Below are 25,457 nucleotides of genomic sequence, written 5' to 3'. Positions count from 1 at the left end.
ACGACGGAGCACGAACGCCTCCACTTCCCCACGTCCCATCGGCAACTGCCCAGGCTGACAAAAGACTGGCGCACGCAACAGGGCCATCATTGCCCCGCTCCGCTCCTGCCTTCCGTTCCTCCCTTCCTCACGCTTTGTCCGCCGAATCTTCCGCTGCCTCTAGATCGCCATACCCCCATGGCTCCCAAGAGGAAGAGGAGTAGGGCCACGACGGCGTCGGACCGCCAGGAGGGGCCGGAACCCGCCCTAGGCCGGTCCAAAAAATCCACCTGGTGACCGCAGCTGACTCCAATGAGTGGAAGGCGACGAAGATCTGGCCCGCCTCTCGGTCCTCGAACGACCTAGAGGCCACCACCATCGCCCTTCACCTCCATGCCCTCTTCTCCGGCTTGCTTCCGCCGTTCTCGGATTTCTTCAATACTGTGCTCATGCACTACCAAGTCCACGCATTGCATCTGGATCCAGAGTCCATCATCCTCCTTTTTTTGTTTTCGTGTTCTTGTGCGAGGCCTTCGTGGGCATCGCCCCCTCGGTGGCGCTGCTCCGCCACTTCTTCTCCCTCCAGTTGGTCGCCAGCGCACGGTGCTCTGAGTGCATGTCGTTTTGTCCGGTGAGCGCGACGGAGCTCCATCCGGACGCGGAGGGGTTCCGGAAGCAATGGGTGTACGTCGATGCCGTCGTGCGCAGCCCCTGCTCCAAACTCCGTCGGTTCCAGCAGAGCCGAGCTCCGGGTGGAAGCACGAGAGGCTCGTCGGCCCGAGGTTCGTGCAAGTCACCGCCAGGCTGGCCGGCCAGAGGAGAGAGGGCATGACGATGGCGATGGTGGTGAGGGAGTTCATCTGGTGGAGAATCGCTCCCATTCAGCGCCATTCCCATCCGATGTGGGCCTTCACTAGTTGTAAGGACACCATGAGGCTCCAGGCGCCTTCTCTGCCCTCAAACGCGCTAAGCGGGGTACTCTGCCTCCTGGTCGGACGGGAGGCTGACACGCTTCCCCAGGGAGGGCTCCCCTTATAAGATTATAAGAACGGGAGAGACTTCGCCAGGGGAATGCCACGCTTCGACGAGTGGGGGCTGCTCCCCGAACGTCTCGAGGGGCCTCGAGACAACCCCATCCTGGTGGGCCCATGCGGTTGGGTCCTAAGGTTGAGTCTCCCCCGGCGGCTGCGGATGCGAATGCCGAACCGCCTGCCATACGGCAGTCTATCTCCGTGCCTCCGAGCGATGGAGGTGACTGAGGGAGTCCTGGACTAAGGGGTCCTCGGGCGTCCGGCCTGTTGTGCGTGGGCCGGACTGATGGGCTACGAAGATACAAGACCGAAGACTCTCACCCCTGTCCGGATGGGACTCTCCTTGGCGTGGATGGCAAGCTTGACGTTCGGATATGAAGATTCCTTTCTTTGTAACCGACTTTGTATAACCCTAGTCCCGTCCGGTGTCTATATAAACCGGAGGACTTAGTCCGTAGAGACAATCATAATCAGATAGGCTAGACTTCTAGGGTTTTAGCCATTATGATCTCGTGGTAGATCAACTCTTGTAACCCCCATACTCATCAATATTAATCTAGCAGGACGTAGGGTGTTACCTCCATCGAGAGGGACCGAACCTGGGTAAACATTGTGTTCCCTATCTCCTGTTACCATCAACCTCAGACACACAGTTCAGGACCTCCTACCGAGATCCGCCGGTTTTGACACCGACATTGGTGCTTTCATTGAGAGTTCCATTGTGTCATCGTCAAGAGGTCCGATGGCTCCGTCAATCATCCACAACAACATTGTCCAGGGAGAAACCTTCCTCCCTGGATAGATCTTCGTGTTCGGTGGCTTCGTACTGCGGGCCAACTCGCTTGGCCATCTAGAGCAGATCGATAGCCACGCCCCTGGCCATCAGGTCAGATTTGAAAGCTTGAACTATGTCGCGGACATCCGTGGAAACTTGATCTTTGTAACACCCGAGAATCATGCTACAGTGATCTCCCTCTAATGGTGGTCATGTCATTGTGAACACTAAGCTAATTTTCCACTTGTCCAAAATCGAAGCCAAATTCCAATTTGAATTGCATGTCAAATATTTACTTCTTCTGTCATGCAATCAAAATAGTTCATTATTTGGAAATTATTCTCTAAGTATTTGTAATGTTGTAACCAACCTCACCTAAATTCCCAAATGCCCCTGGGAATTATTTGAGTGGTCCGGCAGCAATTAAATTTGCCTTTTCAATTTCCAAAAACCGTTAGATAACTCCAAATGGCCCCAAACTTTTTGTGCCATCTAGTATTGTTGTGTTTGATTTATGTGCAAAGTTTCACAATTAACGAAAATTGTTTGCTAGCTCATTTAAATAGAAACAGTAGCGAAAGGCATAAGCAAATAAAAAAAAGAAAAAAAGGGTGCCAGGCGCTTGGGCTCTAGTGCTACAGAACCTAGGCCCAGCCCATCTTTCCCTTATCCTCATCCTCACCTACAGGAGGCAGAGAACCTGTGCGCGGAGCACATCCACGCTGCCCTGGCCGTTGTTGCCGCCGTGTCGACCATCCGGTACACCCCCGATGAGGATAAGACCGCTCCCGACCCTGAAGACAAACCCTCTCCCACACTTATCCTCTTGCTCGTCCTCTCCCTCTCGGTTTCGCTCGCTCCCGAGCTCTCGTCGACGCGCCGTCGCCATCCTCGCGGCCACTGGCCTCCCCGGCGATCAGGAGGTTCTCCAGTAGCTCCGCCATCATCGACTCCTTCACCTACATCCGCTGAATCAAGCTAAGAGGCACCGTACACTCGGGATCGAGATGGTTTCCGCCACAGCCGTCGCATCTTGTTGTCGAGCTTGATGCATCCGGCCACCCCTGCAACTCTTGACCTCGTCCACAAGCTCCGCGGTGAGCTCCTTGGCTAATTCCCCCCTTTTCCCCTTTGATTCGTCGCTGTTTGTCGTCGTCCCTGAGCTCCGTCGTCCTCTACCCTGGCCGCGTTCGAGCTTTAGTGTACGCGCACGCGCCGTGGCCACGCCCCCTGCCCGTGGCCGCGCGCCCTTGCGCCCATCGTCGCCCGGGCCCTGTGTTCGCTCCCCTCGCCCCTGCACGACCGCCGCGTGGCCGCCGCCCCAGTCCGCCGCGCCCGCAGCTGCTCGCGCCCGCTACGGCGCCCCGCCAGCCTGCCCACGCGCTGCTGCTTCCCCGCGCGCCTGCTCGCGATCCCGCCGCCCGGGCCGCGCCCGTGCTCCTGCTGCGCCACTGACGTCGCCGCCTGCTGTCGTAGCTGCTGCTATGCATGCTGCAGCCTAGTGCTACTGCTGCTCTTGCACTACTGCTCGCCACTGCAGCTCTGCTTTTGCTTGCTGCTGTTGCTGCTTGGTAGTGCCGCTGTGCCGCCTTGCAAGCTGTTCTGCTTGCTACCGCTGCTGGTCATGGCCATGGGTATGTGTGTGCTGTGTGCGTGCAATGTTTGTGTGCAGCGTGGTGTGCGTGAGTGTGTTGTGTGTGTGCGTGGGAGGCAGGGCTGGCTCACTGCCAAATGGGGCTGGCCCTGATTAGTTTAGGTTGATTAAATACTTAGTGGTCAGAGTAGTTAGACTAATTAGTACTACTTAGGATAATTGCTAGCCTATGTCATGTGGCCCCCTATGTTAATTTAAACCCCTCCATTTTAGTTTAGCCATCAATTAAATTATGTGCCAATGACATGTGGGCCTCATCCTCCCTTTTTGACTAGTCAATTTGACTTGGTCAAATTTGGATTAGATTAAATAAAAATATTCTAGAAAATCTTTAAATCTTTGAAAAATCGTAGAAAAATAATTGTAGCTCGGATAAAAATGTTTTCTATATGAAAGTTGCTCAGAACGACGAGGCGAATCCGAATACACGATCCTTTTTCCTGTCAGATGCCTCTAACTATCTGAACATGGAACTTTCCCCCTCCGGTCATTTGTCTGACACAGGTCCGGAACCGGGAAAACATTCCCGGTTGATTTCCCCCTTCACCTGTATCGCGTAGCCATACGTTAGGTTACACCCAGCACAACATATTGCCACGTTATGCTTTGTGATACTTTGTTTGCTTTATATTTATTGTTTCTTCCCCCTCTTCTCTCCGGTAGACCCCGAGACCGATGCAGCCCCTGTGATCGACTACGTCGACGACGACCCCCCTCCTTGCCAGAGCAACCAGGCAAGCAAACCCTCCTTGAGCATTCCGATATCGCACATTTCTTTCCCTCTCATGCTTGCATTAGAACTGCTACTGCTTTCTGTATGATCCTACTCTTATGCATAGCCTGTTGTTGTTACCTGCTTTCATACCTTACCTGCTTGTCCTAAACTGCTTAGTATAGGTTGGTTAGAGATCTATCAGTGACCCCACCTTGTCCCAGTTGCCTTACTTTATGTTCGATGACTCGATCAACGTGATCGACGTCCAGGCCCCGACACTTCACATCACCCCCTAGTTGTACGACTCTGCAGACCTACCATCGAGTGCCGAGGGTGGAACCTCTTACATCACTCCTGATGAGATCTCCGTAGTGTAGCTATACGGTCAAGGTCATCGAGGGTGATTTCCTCCTTAACCACTTCCATTACGGCTCTGTCGTGCAACCCATCAAATGTGAACCTCGAGGGTGGATCCTCTTACGTTCACCTTGATGATAACATCGAGTGGAATTCACCGGGGGTGATTCCTCGGGTTTTCCCCTTGGTGTTAGACACACAGTTACTATGGTTACTATGACTTTGCACTGAGCCATGTTACTAAAGACGGGTCGGCCCTGAGGGGTACTCGCGCGAGCTTAATTGCGAGTGATGTGGAGTCGGGTTGACCTGGAGGGTGCCCGCGAGATACTTACGAGGCGTGGCCGGGCATTCTTAGCCCTTGCCGCAAGTACTCGAGACGGGGCGACGGGGTCACATCGATCGTGAGTCTCTGCTCGTTACCCCGTGCTCCTAATCCACTACGGTTTGGATATTTGATCCGAGGGGCCTGTGGTTGATAGCACTAACTATCACGTGGGCATTGTATGGGCGTTCTGCGTCATATACATCAGCCGAAGCTTAATAGACGTCAGCGACTGAGCGGCGCGCGCCGGGTTGGACTGGTAAGCACCTACCTTTTTGAAGGAGGTAGCTAGGTCTGCTCACCGGCCGCCCACGCAACGTGCAGGAGTTCCCGGGGAGATGGCCCATGACCCCTGGGGGCATAGGTTTAGTCCGGCGTGCTGACCTCTCTATTAAGCCTAGGTCGGGTTGCGGCGTATTGTTTGGCCGAGGCCGGGCATGACCCAGGGAAGTGTGTCCGGCCGGAGTTAATCGAGCGTGGTGGGTAAGTTTGTGCACCCCTGCAGGGAAGAAAACATCTATCGATAGCCCGTCCTACGGTAACGGACACTTGGAGTTATATCCCGATCGATGCAACTAGAACTGGATACTTCTGATGAGAAATGGATTGTGATGAGAAATGGATGGACATGAGAAATGGATATGATGAATGGATAGTATGGCTCTGGGATTGCTTTCTCGCAGGGAGTCGAGAAAGGATCTCTGGCCGAGATTGATAACATTATTGCTACTTTACTTTATGCTACTCTACTCCCTCCTGTTGCTGCAAGATGGTGGTTTCCAGAAGATGCTAGTCTTCGATAGGCTAGGCTTTCCCCTTCCTTTATGGCATTCTGCAGTTTAGTCCACAGATACAACCCATTCCTTTGATATAGATGCATACTTAGTTTAGATCTGATGTAAGTCTTGCGAGTACTTTGGATGAGTACTCACGGTTGCTTTGCTACTTCTTTTCCCCCATACCCGATTGTTGCGACCAGATGACGGACCCCCGGAGCCAGACAACGCCACTGATGACTACTACTACCCGGAGGATGCCTACTACTACGTGATGACCGTTGACGACTTGGAGTAGTTAGGCGGCTCCCAGGCAGGAGGCCTTGCCTTTTCGATCGTTGTTGCTTTTGTGCTAGCCTTCTTAAGGCGAACTTGTCTAACTTATGTCTGTACTCAGATATTGTTGCTTCCGCCGACTCTTGTGTTTTCGAGCCCTCGAGGCCCCTTGCTTGTAATATAAATCTTGTATTATTTTAATTTGTGTCTATAGTTGTGTTGTGATATCTTCCCGTGAGTCCTTGATCTTGATCGTACACATTTGCGTGTGTGATTAGTGTACGGTCAAACCAAGGGCGTCACAAGTTGGTATCAGAGCCAACTGCCTGTAGGATCCCCCCTTTCCAATTCCTTGGCCGAAGTTGAGTCTAGAAACCGAAAACCGTTTTACTAACTTGGCTGTGTGGCTTACGGGCCCACGTCACCATTGGGTGGTATTAGGATCTTTTATTCCTCGTCTATACTCTGGGACTCTGATCTCTCATCTATTCGGGTTAAACTTTTTACTAACTCTGACTCTAGGATCTCGTAACCACTTCCTCCCAGGGAGCCCCGACATTATCGATGATCGCTTGCTTCGCCAGAAGATTCTGTAGATACTCCTCGATGTTTGCCGAGACCCTGTGCCCACTGCCTTGCAGTTCCTGACCATAATTAATCCCCATGAATAATATCCTTGTCGCTTGTACCTTCATATCCAGATGCTCCTATTATTAGAAGATGTATTCTCCGTTGTTTCGAGAATCCTTTATGCCTTCTACTTTGCGGCTTATTTTTGCACTACGGATAATTCACTGAACCCGTTCATCCCCAGTTGTTCATTTGCTTTCCAAAATACTTGGAAATACTATGTGATCTTCCAAAAATCCTTTGCAGCCTATTGCTCTTAATTCTCCTTGCCTGCTTGCATTAGGATTAATTCCATATGTTTAGCAATATTCTTTAAAATTCTTTGTGGTTGTCATTCTGTTCCTATGGATTCAATGTGTGAGCGAATACTCGCAATCATCAGTTAATCCTTGGAAACTTTCTTTCTGGCTCCGACATCGCTCCGGTTATGAGCTGGTTCTTGCCCAATCAAGATTTGATCGGGTGCACCTCTAAGTCTATTCAACTTACTCATCTTTTGATCAGAGCCTCTGCTTCTGATCCTTCGACTTGAAATCATAACTCCTTTGTACTCATGCATCGAATTATTCAGATGTTTCTATAATCCAATGCCTTTGCACTCTTTCCTTCTTCTGATTGAGTACTGATACTCACATCAGATCCATTAAGGACCGCTGAATCCTTTGTTGGATTATTATCCGGAATGTCCTTCATATTCAAAATCTCGCGCGCTCTTCCCCTGATACATATTGCCTTCGGTAAATTGTATCCTCTGCTTATTGTCAACCATGCTCTACTATTGAGCTGATGTTATATGCTCTCGAAGTTAGTGGTAGGTGTTCCTAAGATACCCCTACGGGTTGAACCTATGCCTTCCCTAATCCGTGTAACTCAAAAGAGATGCGAGTCTTACTCTTCTGGTACTTCGCCAGATAAATCTTCTGCACTACAATTTCTTCCAAAACGAGGAGTGAATGAAAGGCTATGCATTGAAGAAGTGGGAGTCGACCTTGAACCTTTGTGTTCATGCCCATGGACCCGATGTCGAACTTATCATGGAAGTTGTTTGTAAAAATGATTACCTCTTGTTATAAGTTCATCTTGTATCGGTGGTTTGATCATTCATAATTGTGGTTCCGACCATAGTTTCTCCTTAATTCCATTTCTCAGACAAGTTAAAGTACTTGTCTTCTACAGATCAATGCATCTCCGTAACCTCTATTTTAATCTTCCTTCGAGTATTACCCTCTGGTATCTCGAGAATATCATGGGACTACATAACTTCTTATGAGTTCTTCCTCAACTATTATTTCTCGCCGATTCCAAGTTTCCATGGATTTTGCGTTATTAGTCACTTGAGAACACCGATAAGTGAATCGGTTCCGCACTATGTTTCTATAACTCTAAGTAATTTCCATGCTTACGAGTTTAATAATCCTTCAAGTCATTCCTAGCCTGATCAGCTATATCATCATCGTACTATTTTTTTAATTGTGCTGCATGGTCCTTTCTTCCCGAAGCACAATCTTCGACAATGAGCTAAGCTTACGTCGATCTTCCTCGTCATATCGTTTCGCCTTAAACAACAAGCTTGATTTCGAGTTTGTGTTGTACCCATGGTTCCAATAACCTTTCACTTTATCATTCCTTTGACTTGATGTCATCGCCGATTGATTACATCTTCATGAAATCTCTCAACAAATGTGTCGTGATCATCATCGACATTCTGAGCCGTTTCAGGATACCAATCGAATTCATGATTCTCCTTACCCCATTAATTAAATGGATAAGTACTTGATGTCCTGTCATGTATATCATGCTTTGTTTGTTCTTGGGAAGCATATACTCTAATACTTTTGTATAAGCACCTTTTTCTTTCCACTGCGCTGGTTAAACTAATAACCACATTTTCCTTTCCATTGTTTTGTTTAACCTTTCTTGTGATCTATATGATCTAAGCAGTAATAGTTCCCTGCTTATGTAAACACCTCGGTGTACAATTTGTTAGTAAGACCTTGTTATTATTGATGTTGACATTCCGTAACCACCGATGGACGAGAACTTTGCCTATTGGTCCGCCTCTTTCAACGAGCATGAAAATAGTTCTCTTCGTCCCTCGCCCTTGGTACCAACGTTGTTGGCAACATACCTAACAGTCTATCATCTGACATGCCTTGCTATTGGCCCCTTTCTACTTTTAACCCACATGGTGGGCCCATAAACCACAGTTCTACATGATCGAAACCTGACTCTCCTGTACATCCCTGTCTTCCAAAATGGTTCCTCACGCTTGGCTTCGTATGTGATTCATGAGCCACCTTCTTGTGATCTGTTCTGGTATCAGATGCAATACTTATTCCGTTGCTCTAACCCCCCTTCACACTCTACTTCAGGCATCGAATGATTGCTTAAACATTTGAAACCTTCGTACCCTCTTATAATGCTCTCGGTGTGTTCCTGGTAATCAACTCAAGAGATACTTTATGCTTCTTCCCCTAAGTTAACCGTCCGATACTCAATCTTGTTAGAATTAATCCTTATAGAGCTTCCCTCTTATCTTTTCGTAAGTACGGTGAAGATCCTAAAGGAAGGACGACAACTTCATCATGGTGACCTGAAGCAGAGAAATGAAGACATGAACACAAGGGATCAGCTTCTTCGAGAAGAGCAACCAAGGCCGAAAGATCCGTTAGAATTTCGTAACCAATCATTTCCCCCTAACTCTACCTCCTAAATCTCGGGACGAGATTTCTTGTAGTGGAGGAGATTTGTAACACCCCGAGAATCATGCTACAGTGATCTCCCTCTAATGGTGGTCATGTCATTGTGAACACTAAGCTAATTTTCCACTTGTCCAAAATCGAAGCCAAATTCCAATTTGAATTGCATGTCAAATATTTACTTCTTCTGTCATGCAATCAAAATAGTTCATTATTTGGAAATTATTCTCTAAGTATTTGTAATGTTGTAAACAACCTCACCTAAATTCCCAAATGCCCCTGGGCATTATTTGAGTGGTCCGGCAGCAATTAAATTTGCCTTTTCAATTTCCAAAAACCGTTAGACAACTCCAAATGGCCCCAAACTTTTTGTGCCATCTAGTATTGTTGTGTTTGATTTATGTGCAAAGTTTCACAATTAACGAAAATTGTTTGCTAGCTCATTTAAATAGAAACAATAGCGAAAGGCATAAGCAAATAAAAAAAGAAAAAAGGGTGCCATGCGCTTGGGCTCTAGTGCTACAGAACCTAGGCCCAGCCCATCTCTCCCTTATCCTCATCCTCACCTACAGGAGGCAGAGAACCTGTGCGTGGAGCACATCCACGCTGCCCTGGCCGTTGTTGCCGCCGTGTCGACCATCCGGTACACCCCCGATGAGGATAAGACCGCTCCCGACCCTGTAGACAAACCCTATCCCTCACTTATCCTCTTGCTCGTCCTCTCCCTCTCGATTTCGCTCGCTCCCGAGCTCTCGTCGACGCACCGTCGCCATCCTCGTGGCCACTGGCCTCCCCGGCGATCAGGAGGTTCTCCAGGAGCTCCGCCATCATCGACTCCTTTGCCTACATACGCTCGGGATCGAGATGGTTTCCGCCACGCCGTCGCATCTTGTTGTCGAGCTTGACGCATCCGGCCACCCCTGCAACTCTTGACCTCGTCCACAAGCTCCACGGTGAGCTCCTTGGCTGATTCCCCCCTTTCCCCTTTGATTCGTCGCTGTTTGTCATCGTCCCTGAGCTCGGTCGTCCTCTACCCTGGCCGCGTACGAGCTTCAGCGTACGCGCACGCGCCGTGGCCACGCCCCCCTGCCCGTGGCCGCACGCCCTTGCACCCGTCGTCGCCCGGGCCCTGTGTTCGCTCCCCTCGCCCCTGCACGACCGCCGCGTGGCCACCGCCCCAGTCCGCCGCGCCCGCAGCTGCTCGCGCCCGCTACGGCGCCCCGCTAGCCTGCCCACGCGTTGCTGCTACCCCGCGCGCCTGCTCGCGATCCCGCCGCCTGGGCCGCGCCCGTGCTCCTGCTGCGCCACTGACATCGCCGCCTGCTGTCGTAGCTGCTGCTATGCGTGCTGCAGCCTAGTGCTACTGCTGCTCTTGCACTACTGCTCGGCACTGCAGCTCTGCTTTTGCTTGCTGTTGTTGCTGCTTGGTAGCGCCGCTGTGCCGCCTTGCAAGCTGCTCTGGTTGCTACCGCTGCTGGTCATGGCCATGGGTATGTGTGCTGTCTGCGTGCAATGTGTGTGTAACATGGTGTGCGTGAGTGTGTTGTGTGTGTGCGTGGGAGGCAGGGCTGGCTCACTGCCAAATGGGGCTGGCCCTGATTAGTTTAGGTTGATTAAATACTTAGTGGTCAGAGTAGTTAGACTAATTAGTACTACTTAGGATAATTGCTAGCCTATGTCATGTGGCCCCCTATGTTAATTTAAACCCCTCCATTTTAGTTTAGCCATCAATTAAATTATGTGCCAATGGCATGTGGGCCACATCCTCCCTTTTTGACTAGTCAATTTGTCTTGGTCAAATCTGGATTAGATTAAATAAAAATATCCTAGAAAATCTTTAAATCTTTGAAAAATCGTAGAAAAATAATTGTAGCTCGGATGAAAATGTTTTCTATATGAAAGTTGCTAAGAACAACGAGGCGAATCCGAATACACGATTCGTTTTCCTGTCAGATGCCTCTAACTATCTGAACATGGAACTTTCCCCCTCCGGTCATTTGTCTGACACAGGTCCGGAACTGGGAAAACATTCCCGGTTGATTTCCTCCTTCACCTGTATCGCGTAGCCATACGTAGGTCACACCCAGCACAGCATATTGCCATGTTATGCTTTGTGATACTTTGTTTGCTTTATATTTATTGTTTCTTCCCCCTCTTCTCTCCGGTAGACCCCGAGACCGATGCAGCCCATGTGATCGACTACGTTGACGACGACCCCCCTCCTTGCCAGAGCAACCAGGCAAGCAAACCCTCCTTGAGCATTCCGATATCGCCCATTTCTTTCCCTCTCATGCTTGCATTAGAACTGCTACTGCTTTCTGTATGATCCTACTCTTATGCATAGCCTGTTGTTGTTACCTGCTTTCATACCTTACCTGCTTGTCCTAAACTGCTTAGTATAGGTTGGTTAGAGATCTATCAGTGACCCCACCTTGTCCCAGTTGCCTCGCTTTATGTTCGATGACTCGATCAACGTGATCGACGTTCAGGCCCCGACACTTCACATCACCCCCCTAGTTGTACGACTCTGCAGACCTACCATCGAGTGCCGAGGGTGGAACCTCTTACATCACTCCTGATGAGATCTCCATAGTGTAGCTATACGGTCGAGGTCATCGAGGGTGATTTCCTCCTTAACCACTTTCTTACGACTCTGTCGTGCAACCCATCAAATGTGAACCTCGAGGGTGGATCCTCTTACGTTCACCTTGATGACAACATCGAGTAGAATTCACCGGGGGTGATTCCTCGGGTTTTCCCCTTGGTGTTAGACACACAGTTACACTATAAGAAATATGTCAACTAGTGACCTTCTGTTAGTGACCCTGGAAGAATTGGTCATAGATCTATGACCATTTCAGACCAATTGGTCAAAAGCTGTTCGGGGGGCTCCAAACCCTAAACTATAACGACCATTTTGGTCAGAAAGGTCGTAATTTTCTTACACAAAATGGTCATAAAGTAGATAGCACTGGTCTGCTGCCATATTTCTAGCTGATCATGACCAATATAGATGGTCATAACCTTGTAAATTGTGGTGGGTTGCTATGACTAGGCGCCACCTCATCAGTTTTGCCTATGTGTCATGTCCATGTGGCAGTCTTTGCCCTAGGTTGTGAAGCAACCTATATTTCTGTCATTCACAAAATTCCTAAAAAAATCTCATAAATTCTTTGGGTCATATCTTCGTCAAATATGTAAAAAAACCTTCCTTGCCTAGTTGAAAAATAATTCAAAAATATTCATTTTCCTATTTTATTCAGAATAACAGTTTGTGAAGGAAGTACCATTTTGGCATGTCCAAATAGTATCCATTTTCTACAGTGCTTTCCTATGCCCAAATAACCATCTTCCACCAAATGCCAGCTCAATCCATTCATTATTTTGAGCTGAGCTTCAACATTTGTATTTATGTCCAATGTGGTAGTTTGCAAAGCAAGTACCACCTAGGCTCCTCCTTTTGAGCTGAAAATTTGTGAAGACGGTCTTCTTAGTAACTGATCATCCCCAGCCAAAACTCACGCCCATTAGCCACGTACATTTCCCGTACCTCTAATCAAACACTTGGCTGCTAATTCATGTTTGAGCATCAATCGGTCTCCTCATGAGAATATTATGTTGTTATTTTCTTCCTAGCACCTACCTTGGGAGTGCCCAACCCACTAGACATGCCTAGACTGCCCAGAACACATGGCAACGCCACGGTCACGCGGTGACCACGCGGCGGGCATGCGAGTTTACGCGCTCTAGAGTTGGGGGCCTCGACCACCGCCCAAACCTCGACGTATCGTCACCAAACCATGTATTTATGATTAAATAGGTACTTATGTAACTATAAATGATTTTTGGAAAAAATAAATAGTAAACTATGAGGCAGCTGCAGTTCAAATTTGACCCGCTTCCACCTGAATCGGCGGGAATTTATCTTTTTCACCAGAGGTGGATCAAAACTTTTGACGCCCAACCATTTTGTCAATTGTGCATTAAATATGGCCTAGTATTTTAGAAAATTGATTTGGTCCAATTTTACAACAAATATATGGTAGGGCCTTCACAAAAAAACTCATTTCGGGCACTTGGAAAATGAAAAATGTATTCTCCGTGCAAAGAAAATGAAAACTCCCTTAGGCAACATTGTTTGGAATTCCAAGATGCACCCTTGTGCACAATATGAGATCATTTGAACAAACTATGCCATGAATGTGGCCATAAGATTGATCATTTAGCTTGAAAGCCCTGAATCTTCATGCATGATAGTACATTTCTGAGAACACTTTTTAAAAATAATTGCCGTATTACAAGTTTATTATTTTTCCTGGAAACTTGGTCACATATAATGACACAATGCGAAGGTTTTCCAATTTTTTGATTTTTTTTGAAATTTTTATGCCCGTTTCAAAATGCGGTCAAAACGGCGGGCTTGACCATTCCTAGCTAGTGGTTCAATCTTGGAAAACTTTTGATGTTTCTCTAATTAAATAGATACTTATGTACCTAGAAATGATTTTTGGAAAAAATAAATAGCAAACTATGAGGCAACTGCAGTTCAAATTTGACCCGCTTCCAGCTGAATCGGCGGTAATTTGTCTTTTTACCAGAGGTGGATCAAAACTTTTTACACCCAACCATTTGGTCAATTGTGCATTAAATATGGCCTAGTATTTTATAAAAATGATTTGGTCCAATTTTGTAAGAAACATATGGTAGGTCCTTCACAAAAAACACATTTTGGTCACTCAGAAAATGAAAAATGGTTCTTTTGAGCAAAGAAAATGAAAACCTCCCAAATCAACATTGTTTGGAATTCCAAGATGCACCCTTGTGCATAATATGAGATCATTTGAACAAACTATGCCATGAATGTGGCCATAAGATTGATCATTTGGCTTGAAAGCCATGAATTTTCACGCATGACAACTCATTTCTGAGAACACTTTTTAAAAATAATTTCCGTATTACAAGTTTATTATTTTTCCTGGAAACTTGGTCACATATAATGACACAATGCGAAGGTTTTCCAATTTTTTGATTTTTTTGAATTTTTTATGCCCATTTCAAAATGCGGTCAAAACGGTGGGCTTGACCGTTCCTAGCTAGTGGTTGAATCTTGAAAAACTTTTGATATTTCTCTGATTAAATAGATACTTATGTACCTAGAAATAATTTTTAGAAAAAAATAAATAGCAAACTATGAGGCAGCTGCAGTTCAAATTTGACCCGCTTCCAACTGAATCGGCGGAAATTTGTCTTTTTTACCAGAGGTGGACCAAAACTTTTTACACCCAACCATTTGGTCAATTGTGCATTAAATATGGCCTAGTATTTTAGAAAAATGATTTGGTCCAATTTTGCAACAAACATATGGTAGGTCCTTCACAAAAAAAACACATTTTGGTCACTCAGAAAATGAAAAATGGTTCTTTTAAGCAAAGAAAATGAAAACCTCCCAAATCAACATTGTTTGTCATGCCTAAATACACACATGTACCAAATATTGGTTTATTTGAACTAACTATAAGAGGTTAAATGTTTGCCTGAATAAAAGGGTACAAACTATAAGAGAAAAAACAACAAATGCTTAATTTTGATTGGTGGAACCAGCTGTGGCATGGATCAGTGACACGGCAAACATCCGTCCATCCACCCCTCCACTCTCTCAGCTAACCCTAGCGATCCACCCCTCTCTCTCTCGCATAGCTAACCCTAGCTCCCCTCCCCTTCCCTCGCGCAGCCGCCACCCACCTCTTCCTTTCTCGATTCCCACCCACATCGCCGCCGCCGGCCTACGCCCTCCCCCACACCACCGCCCTGAAACCCCCTCCTCACCTTCTCTCCCCGGTCGAGCAGCAGCAGGTGAGGCGGGAGGCGGCAGCCAGATCCACCGCGTTGCTTCCGGATCCGCGCCCTCCCTACCACCGATTCATCTCCAATCCGCGCCCGGATGCCCAAGCCTCGATCTCCTGCTCGCGACCAGCTCCGTCCTCACCTCCGGCCAAATCCGCCCACCCGCAACCCAACCTTCCGTCCTCACCCAACCCACCTCCGGGATCCACCATGACACACACCTCCTCACCTCGTCTCTTCTCCTTCCAAGATCCACCACGCCACGGTCGCCATGGGCCTGGACGGCGCACCGGCCTGCTCCATCCCCACTCAAAATCTCGAGCGTATGTGCGTGGGGAGACGGCGGCCAGAATGACCGGATTCGCGCCGTCGTCAAGGGCACCTGGCGCCATGGAGTGGAGCTGCCTGGGACGCCGCTCCTTCGTCAAGGACAAGCAGCAGCAGCCGGCGCCATCCAGGTCCGCCCCCGCCCTCTGAATGTCCTCCATTCCCTTCCCTGACCTGATGCATGTTCACGCTTTTTTCATGGATGGGATGGGTTTGTCGCAGGACTCCACTCAGGGAGGAGGACGGCGCCGGCGGTGAGCTGGAGGAGGAGGTGTTCGACGTCGTGGCGGATCGCGCACTGGCGCTCCCCCAGGCCCACTGGTCTGTCCAGCGATCGCGCGGCGCAGAGTGTTGGGGTGGATCGCCGGCGGATTCGATTCGGGCCCCCGGTAAGGCAATTCCCCGGCGGCCCGGCTCCTCTGCCAAGATTGGCGGGAGTTATGCTGGAGTTTGTTCTGATTCTCTGTCTGGGGTTTCAGGGCATGGAGCGTCGCGGGTTGCTCAAGGCGGTTCTACTGGCGTCGTGCTTGCTCGTGGTTTGCTCCGGGAGAGGTGAATGATTATCTTAGCCCCACTCTTTTGCTTGCCTGCAATTTGTTATGTTAGAGTCGGTCCTGTTCCTACTTGGAGCTCTATGTTGTGCTTGATTGGTTCTGTTTGCTTTGCTTCCAAACGGGAAATGTGTCGAAAACTGCAACTAATATGTGTCGAAATGCTTATCAAGTTGGTTTCAACAACATCAGCAAATTGTAACTATAAGTCTGCACTTCAAGATGACCATATCTGCAAAAGAAAAGAAAAAGAAAGGTATCACTGGTGCATTCAGATTCGAAATGCCTGCCTGGAAATGTGTCTAGTTGGTGTAGCATGCTCAGATTCAGAATCAGCTCTGTTTTTTCTTTTTCTGTTCCTACAAGACGGTTCAGCTCTAACTTCAAAAATGTAGCAGTAAATTTCAGTTTCCGTCAAACAGAACAAAAAAGGCTGTTACGCCGATACTATGTACATTTGATTCTGAGTTATATAGCATGTATACTTATCAACTTTGATTTTACAAGTTGTACTGTTCTCCATGTATCCAGCGTTATCCATGTTGCTCTTGACATTGATGCTTTATTTTGTGGTTCAGTACCTACGGTTATACATCAGCCATCCACTACCATATACAACTCAACCCTTGCCGGTCATCAACAGGAAGGCCGGCTACTCCTTCGTTTACCCTTTCGGATGGCAGTACTGCTCCATGAATCCTCTGCTCTGCTCTGCTCCATACGCATGCATACACTTGGTGACGATGCTGAATGAATGGATGTGTGTTGGGGGGTGCAGGAGGTGTCTGTGCAAGGGCAGGACAAGGTGTACAAGGACGTGATCGAGCCGCTGGAGAGCGTCAGCATCAACATGATCCCCACCACCAAGGAAGACATCCGTGACCTCGGCCCGCCCGACCCCGCCACCCGCGAGTGGACCTCAAGACTACCATGTACCACGCCGATGACGTCCTTGACGACTTCCGCTATGAGGTGCTGCGCCGCCGTGCAACCCAGATCCACCGCCGTTGCTGCACTGCTCGCAAGGTTCGTCCTACCTTCTCTTCCCACTCCGTCTGGCTCTGTTTGAGAGCTCTATAAATTCATATGCACTGCAAATACACTGTATATAAGTGAATACATTTCTGCTTGTAAGAGGGTGTTTGGTTAGACGCTAAACTTGCCGCGCAAATATTGGTATGAATCTGCGATGGTAAAACATGTTATCCTACTCCATGATATTGCATCATTTGTATGATTTGCAAATACTCCTAGACATCAGCTGCCATGATGTTGCATTAGGTATAATCTGTAATGCTAAAATAGGAGTATAAACTAGAGTAAATTTTTCAGCCATTATCTTTGTTTTCTTTTGGGCTCCCATCATGTTGCATTAGCTACAGCTGAGTACTCCTCTTATGATGCTCTCCACTGGAGTACAGCCGAGTATTGTATCTCCTTTTGCACTCCTTTTCAGTCAGTGCTTGAACATTCTTTTAAAAGATGAATTGGAGTACTCCTGGACATCAGTACTGCAACTACTCACACTGAAGGAATTGTTTCCTTGTGATGGTGTAGTACATGGAGTATAGCTGTAACTTCTTGCAGTATAGCTGTAGCAGTCCATTAGGAGTAGTTTTTCATCAGTAGCATTAGGAGTAACTTCTTGCAGAAACTCTTTGACACAAATATTGTCATGCATGAGTAGCATGTTTGCTTGTTTTGGAGTAGTGATTAATTACTTGTAATGTTTTTCTTGACTGAGCACACACACTAAATGAAACTTTTTAGCTAGTTGTTATGCGGCACATCATGTTTAGCTAGTTGCAGTAATTTTTTCACATGACTACTACATCTGTTATGCAGCACAACATGTTTAGCTAACTTCAGTAATTTTTTCTTCCAATGCACTACTAGATTGGTGTTTGTCTGTTGACTTCCTGAACTCTTGTTAGCTATGAAGAAGTAAAAGCAAAGGGGTCGGAGAATTTCGACAGGGAGCTTGAGGACATGATAGACAGGCTCATCGTGGAGTGCGAGCGGAAAATCCAGGGGGTGCTCAAACGCCTCACCGACGAGGATGCCAAGGCTGCTATCGCAATATCTGTCTCCGAGGTCCCTCAGGTATTTAGACAGTGTGTGATGAATGCTCATTTTTCTGTCAGAGGCTGATATGGCTTAAGCTAAATTTCCTGCGTTCCTGTTGATTTTGCAGTCTGAAGAGGTTGCGCAGTTGTCAAAAGAAATCAAGGAGAAAATGAAAGAAGCTGATATCTTCGGTAATGCCCACCTCATTCATATTATGCCCAGTTGGTTGTAGTGTTTCTTTTCACGGTAGTCCAGCGGGTTGATGGTACTGCAGCTATATTAAGTCTTGACCACAATTTTGAACACTCTTCACCAGACACAGCATGAAACTACAGTAACAAAATATATACATGTCTCTAATATATTCTCGAGCAGTACTATGGATGGGAGATGGCACAACTAGTCTCTCAGCATAGTTTTCATTAACTAACAAAATGAGCACTGGTGATATAGCTGATTATCTGGTTTCTTTATTATGGGTCAACAACATAGGATAGTAAACTGTAGGAGTATTTAAAACAGAGGAATTGAAATGTTACTAATTTTTTCTTCTTCCCAAACAGATTTTGAAGGTATTGAAGCACAGCCTTTGTACCAAACCTGCAAAATGCTAGTATAAGATTCTTAGATAAGGAGGGCTCCAGGCGCTCAAACAATTTCAACTACAAGCAGGTCCGCGGATCCTCCTGTGTCCCCCTTTTCTCTGGTTTATGATTCCCAACATTTCCTACCTCCCATTGGCGATGCCCGGCTCTGCTTGGGTTCCTGGGAAGTCGTGCCAATTTGATGTCATGTGATGCTGCTGATAAGTCTGAAATTTTGCCAGCCCAAAATCTAGGCGTCCCAGTTTCGTTGTAGGTACGCTTTTGGTTGTTCCGAGAAAATGCTCGCTTCTGGGTGTGAGACAATGGTCTTGCGATCTTAATTTTTTGATCCAGTCGATTAGGGTCAGATATCATGCCATGTTGTGATGTTTGCTTATTAGGTCTGTGCATTGATCTGTTCTTGCTAGATGTGCAACAACGAATTAAGAGATACGATACTGATTCCTTTCTTGTTCAATGTAAATTTACATAAACATGTGGAGGGCACTATAACTGTAGCAGAGTTGGTCATATGGTACTGATTCCTTTCTTGTTCAATGTAAATTTAGTATGAGGAGAGTTGGTGATAAACACTTATGACTTCATGAATAACTAAGCAACTGTTATGCTGAAAAAACACTTCCTGCTGTAGATTATTAATCCATGAGTATATTACGACTCCATATACGGCAACCACATGTCGCAAGAACACCTTGAGACTGCTATTCGCTAAATACCTGTTACTTTTGTTATTCTTTATTCTATCTTGTTTTTGGTGAATTTGGGAGATCTGTATCCATTGTCCTCAACTAAGTCATTGTATTAGTTCTTATTCGTGGTTAGCATCCTTATTGTATATACCCATGTGTAAACGTGTAAATGTCAGTTGCCTATTCATCCTCAACTAATCATGTATGTCTATGTACGCCAGGTAAAGGTTTTCAAATGTTGAAGGAGGAGGACAATAGGAACTTCTGTGATGTCTTATCATCTATTTTTTTCTTTGCTGTAGAATAGTTTTGTTCGGCACTTATTGGTTCCTTGGATGTGAAGATATGTACTGCTAGAATGAATGGTTGTAATATTAGAAATATTATATTTTGGGCTACGATACCCTTCACATTGCTTTGAAAATGTATCGGAACTGGGCTAGGCCCAAGATAGCGTGTAGTGTGATGTGTTGTAATTTCAATGGCATAATAATTTTTTTGAATTGGATCAATTATTTCGGCCCAGCCCAATATATATTGGACAATTATTTCTCAGGGGAAAACGTGAGAGGCCCAGCAAAGAAATGGCCCAGAAAAATACAAAACCAAAAAGAAATTCCGCCGTTAAAAGGGCTAGGCAAAGAAATTAAAAAGTCCGAATTGTTGGGTCAGGCCAGGTAGCTAAAATTTTTAGCAGCAAATAACTAATAAATAGGCTGAATTAATGGGCTCGGCCCATATAGACACCGAATTGGACCGGGCTGAATCTTATCAACGACCTTTTCATTTGGTCGCAATTTTGTCACGTCAGCTCGCCACGTCGGATCCAACGTGGCCTGGGCAGAGAGCTAGCGACCAAAACAGAAGGTCGTTGAACTAGTGATCTTTTGTTTTGGTCATGGAATTCCACGACTTTTTCATAAAGAAGGTCGTTAATTTCAGTTTATGACCGCCAGCTTTTAACCTTCTGTTTTTGGTCAAAAAAAGGTCACAAATGAAAAACAATGACCTTTCAGTAATCAATAGTGATGGTCGCAAGTTGACATATTTCTTGTAGTGTTATTATGGTTACTATGACTTTGCACTGAGCCATGTTACTAAAGATGGGTCGGCCCTGAGGGGTACCCGCGCGAGCTTAATTGCGAGTGATGTGGAGTCGGGTTGACCTGGAGGGTTCCCGCGAGATACTTACGAGGCGTGGCTGGGCATTCTTAGCCCTTGCCGCAAGTACTCGAGATGGGGCGACAGGGTCACATCGATCGTGAGTCTCTACTCGTTACCGCGTGCTCCTAATCCACTACGGTTTGGATATTTGATCCGAGGGGCCTCTGGCCTGATAGCACTAACCACCACGTGAGCATTGTATGGGCGTTCTGCGTCGTATACATCAGCCAAAACTTAATAGACGTCAGCGACTGAGCGGCGCGCGCCGGGTTGGACTGGTAAGCACCTACCTTTTTGAAGGAGGTAGCTAGGTCTGCTCACTGTCCGCCCACGCAACGTGCAGGAGTTCCCGGGAGATGGCCCATGACCCCTGGGGGCATAGGTTTAGTCCGGCGTGCTGACCTCTCTATTAAGCCTAGGTCGGGTTGCGGCGTATTGTTTGGCCGAGGCCGGGCATGACCCAGGAAAGTGTGTCCGGCCGGAGTTAATCAAGCGTGGTGGGTAAGTTGGTGCACCACTGCAGGGAACAAAACATCTATCGATAGCCTGTCCTACGGTAACAGACACTTGGAGTTGTATCCCGATCGATACAACTAGAACTGGATACTTATGATGAGAAATGGATTGTGATGAGAAATGGATGGACATGAGAAATGGATATGATGAATGGATAGTATGGCTCTGGGATTGCTTTCTCGCAGGGAGTCGAGAAAGGATCTCTGGCCGAGATTGATAACATTACTGCTACTTTACTTTATGCTACTCTACTCCCTCCTGTTGCTGCAAGATGGTGGTTTCCAGAAGATGCTAGTCTTCGATAGGCTAGGCTTTCCCCTTCCTTTATGGCATTCTGCAGTTTAGTCCACAGATACAACCCATTCCTTTGATATAGATGCATACTTAGTTTAGATCTGATGTAAGTCTTGCGAGTACTTTGGATGAGTACTCACGGTTGCTTTGATACTTCTTTTCCCCCATACCCGATTGTTGCGACCAGATGACGGACCCTCGGAGCCAGACGACGCCACTGATGACTACTACTACCCGGAGGATGCCTACTACTACGTGACGACCGCTGACGACTTGCAGTAGTTAGGAGGCTCCGAGGCAGGAGGCCTTGCCTTTTCGATCGTTGTTGCTTTTGTGCTAGCCTTCTTAAGGCAAACTTGTCTAACTTATGTCTGTACTCAGATATTGTTGCTTCCGCTGACTCTTGTGTTTTCGAGCTTATGTATTCGAGCCCTCGAGGCCCCTGGCTTGTAATATAAAGCTTGTATTATTTTAATTTGTGCCTATAGTTGTGTTGTGATATCTTCCCGTGAGTCCTTGATCTTGATCGTATACATTTGCGTGTGTGATCAGTGTACGATTGAATCGAGGGCGTCACAATCTTCGACGGATTCTAGACCGCGGCAGTAGCGGCTCCCTGTCACCACGATGAACATGACTTAAATCTGTCATCGAACCACACCCAGGAGATAAAACCCGCAACTGCTCCAACTCTAGATCCGGAGCAGATCACGCCATCCGAGGACGGGAGGCTCAACCCCGCCACGGAGGCCGCAGACTCAGCGCTATTGGAGCCGCACACAGACCCGACCTCAAGTGAGATCTGTGTTACCAGAACCTCGGACATATTTCCAGGTACAGGTTCCGAAGCACGTGCGTCCGCGCACGACGAGCTTGATCGGGCGTCGGTCGTTGAATTCAGCTCCGTGGACATCTTCCGGCACTCGCCTTTAGGCGACGTGCTAAACTCATTAAAAACACTCTCCTTAGCGGGGGACTCACAACCGAATTATATCCGGTTCGCAAAGGAGGCTGATGACGGAGAATTTCGCTTCCCACCCTCAGCCCACTTAATAGCCACTGTCAAAGACTTAACTGAAATGCTCGATTACGGCTCCGATGACATCGACGGTATGGACGACGATGCCGGAGAAGAAGAGGCCCAAAACCCACCATTTACCGGACGCTGGACGACCACTTCCTCGTATGATGTATACATGGTGGATGCACCAAAAGAGAATAGCGGCGATGACAAGGAAGATCCAGTTGAGGATAAACCTCCCGAGATACAACCAAAGCGCCGGCGTCAGCGGTGCCGCTCTAAGTCACGCCGCAGCAAAGACAGCAACACCGGCACAGGAGAAGATAACACTTCGGACGGTGCCGAAGACAATGAAGACCCCGTTGAGGCAACTTCCGAACAAGATCAACGGGAAGACGGGCAAGTTAGCCCTGATGAACAGGCCACGCATGAAGACTCGGAGGACAGTAATTATTTTCTGCTCTCCGAGGATGAGGTGAGCCTCGGCACCGAGGATTTTATCGTGCCTGAGGAACCTCTCGAGCAGGAGCGCTTCAAGCGCCAGCTAATAGCCATTGCAAGGAGCCTGAAAAAGAAATAGTAGCAGCTTCAAGCTGATCAAGATCTGCTCAACGATAGATGGACTGATGTCCTGGCAGCCGAGGAATACGGCCTCAAGCGCCCAGCCAAAAGTTACCCGAAGCGCAAATTACTACCTCAGTTCGATGACGAGGCGTAGGATCCCATACCATTATCACGCAATGCGGCTGACTGACCACCACGTGGTCGGGATAAAGCGGCAACTCAAGCCGAACACCAGCCTGCCCTACCTCACTGTAAAGACAGAGATAAAACAGCTCGGGGGACACACATATGACCTACGGCAGGACTTGGACAGTAGAGCATGTCAAAACAGATCGATCTATGGATCACGAGGACGTGCTCCGACACGCGATAATGGCTATCTAGCCGGACGCAATAGTCATACTCACGCCCGGGCCGAGAACCACAGACGGACTCCATCCGAGCTACATCGCGACGTGGCCCGATATAGAGGCGCCGCTCACCCACTTTGCTTCACCGATGAAGTAATGGAGCATGAATTCCCAGAAGGGTTTAAACCCGTAAATATCGAATCATACGATGGGACAACAGACCCCGCGGTATGGATCGAGGACTTTCTTCTTCACATTCATATGGCCCACGGCGATGATCTCCATGCCATCAAATACCTCCCACTAAAACTCAAAGGACCAGCCCGGCACTGGTTGAACAGTCTGCCTGAAAACTCCATCGGCAGTTGGGAGGACTTGGAGGAGGCCTTCCTTGACAACTTCCAAGGTACTGTTCGGCCTCCGGATGTTGATGACTTAAGTCACATAATTCAACATCCCGGAGAGTCAGCCAGGAAACTCTGGACTAGGTTCTTAACTAAAAAGAACCAGATTGTCGACTGTCCGGATGCCGAAGTCTTGGCGGCCTTTAAACACAACATCCAGGATGAATGGCTCGCCCGACACCTCGGCCAAGAGAAGCTGAAGTCCAGGGCAGCCCTTACGGCACTTATGACCCACTTTTGCACGGTCGAAGATAGCTGGCTAGCCCGTAGCAATAACAGTGCAAGTGAACCTGGCACTACGGAAGCGAAAAATAGCAACGGCAAGCCCCGACACAACAGACACAAGCGTCGAAACAATGGTGATAATACCGATGACACAGCGGTCAACTCCAGATTCAGCGGCTCCAAGTCCAGCCAGCGGAAGAAGCCATTCAAAAGGAACAATTCGGGTCCATCCAGCTTGGACAACATACTCGATCGCGCATGCCAGATACACGGCACTCCTGACAAACCAGCCAATCACACCAACAGAGACTGTTGGGTTTTTAAACAGGCCGACAAGTTAAATGCCGAGAACAAGGAGAAGGGGTCGCAAAGCGAGGACGATGACGAGGAGCCCCGGCCACCGAACATAGGGGGACAGAAGAAGTTTCCCCCCAAGTCAAAACGGTAAACATGATATACGCTACCCACATCCCCAAGATGGAAACGCAAGCGCGCGCTCAGGGACATCTATGCGATGGAGCCAGTCACCCCAAAGTTCAACCCATGGTCTTCCTGCCTGATCACTTTCGATCGCAGGGACCATCCGACCAGTATCTGTCATGGCGGTTCAGTCGCACTAGTCCTCGAGCCAATCATTGATGGATTTCACCTCATGCAAGTCCTCATGGACGGTGGTAACAGCCTAAACCCGCTCTATCAGGATACAGCGTGCAAAATGGGCATTAATCCATCAAGAATTAAGCCCACAAAGACTACCTTTAAAGGAGTCATACCAGGTGTAGAGGCCCGCTGTATGGGCTCAATCACACTAGAGGTTGTCTTCGGATCTCCGGACAACTTCCGAAGCGAAGAGCTGATCTTCGATATCGTCCCCTTTCGCAGCGACTATCACACACTGCTTGGACGAACCGAATTTGCACGCTTCAACGCGGTGCCACACTACGCTTATCTTAAGCTCAAGATGCCCGGTACACGCGGCGTCATAACAGTCAATGGAAACACGAAACGCTCCCTCCATACCGAGGAGCACACCGCTGCGTTAGCAGTAGAAGTACAGACCGGCCTCCTCAAGCAGAACCTTAATTCGTCGGCCGAGCTCCCGGACACTGTCAAACGAGTCCGGACTACTCTGCAGCAGGACAACACAGCTCGTCAAGAGCTCGATTAGCAAATCGGCCTCCGTCCCAATCCCAACCAAGAAGCGGCATTCGTACTGCGCGTACATAACTACACACTCAAAATACCATGGGCATAGACAGAGGCATAACTATCTTGTGATCCATAATACGATTCGACCGCTCCTGGACACACATACTTTCAATTTTTCCTTTTTATCCTTTTAGGTCTTTTTCCGCAGGTTTCTTCTGACGACCTGATCATCGGTCCTCTTGGCAGGATGGATACACCAAGACGGCAAGAAGCACTGGCTGATACATCCATTTTGCATCATGCTTTTATATCGATATTTATTGCATTATGGGCTGTTATTACACATTATGTCACAAGACTTATGCCTATTCTCTCTTATTTCACAAGGTTTACATGAAGAGGGGGAATGCCGGCAGCTGGAATTCTGGGCTGGAAAAGGAGCAAATATTAGAGACCTATTCTGCACAACT

At 47.7% G+C, this 25,457-nt stretch overlaps 1 protein-coding gene across 2 annotated transcripts; it reads left to right on the top strand.

Annotated features, from left to right (window-relative positions):
* The first annotated feature begins 14,880 nt into the window (after window positions 1-14,880).
* Window positions 14,881-19,812, top strand: LOC125537679 (uncharacterized). Of its 2 annotated transcripts, none has more exons than XM_048701001.2 (9): window positions 14,881-15,519; window positions 15,611-15,777; window positions 15,868-15,940; window positions 16,518-16,621; window positions 16,718-16,965; window positions 17,874-18,042; window positions 18,134-18,197; window positions 18,570-18,864; window positions 19,522-19,812. In XM_048701001.2, the coding sequence occupies exons 3-8, from the start codon at window positions 15,871-15,873 to the stop codon at window positions 18,623-18,625; spliced, it is 711 nt and encodes a 236-aa protein (XP_048556958.2). In that variant the 5' UTR covers window positions 14,881-15,519; window positions 15,611-15,777; window positions 15,868-15,870; the 3' UTR covers window positions 18,626-18,864; window positions 19,522-19,812. The 2 variants fall into 2 exon arrangements, with proteins under 2 accessions (XP_048556958.2, XP_048556956.2); XM_048700999.2 differs by having other exon boundaries at window positions 14,882-15,519; window positions 18,570-18,678.
* The last annotated feature ends 5,645 nt before the right edge of the window (window positions 19,813-25,457 follow it).

This window comes from Triticum urartu, chromosome 2A, assembly GCF_056163025.1.
Source record: "Triticum urartu cultivar PI428250 chromosome 2A, HENAU_Tu73, whole genome shotgun sequence".
In the NCBI taxonomy this organism is placed as follows: Eukaryota; Viridiplantae; Streptophyta; class Magnoliopsida; order Poales; family Poaceae; genus Triticum; species Triticum urartu.
This window is presented reverse-complemented; position numbering and strand designations above follow the sequence as displayed.

Bases quoted from the DNA above. Each gene is read 5' to 3' on its own strand.
- LOC125537679 (XM_048701001.2), top strand. From the start codon at position 15,871: ATGGAGCGTCGCGGGTTGCTCAAGGCGGTTCTACTGGCGTCGTGCTTG. The intron at 15,941-16,517 runs GTGAATGATTAT...TTTGTGGTTCAG, and splicing joins CGTGGTTTGCTCCGGGAGAG to TACCTACGGTTATACATCAG. The intron at 18,043-18,133 runs GTATTTAGACAG...TTGATTTTGCAG, and splicing joins CTGTCTCCGAGGTCCCTCAG to TCTGAAGAGGTTGCGCAGTT.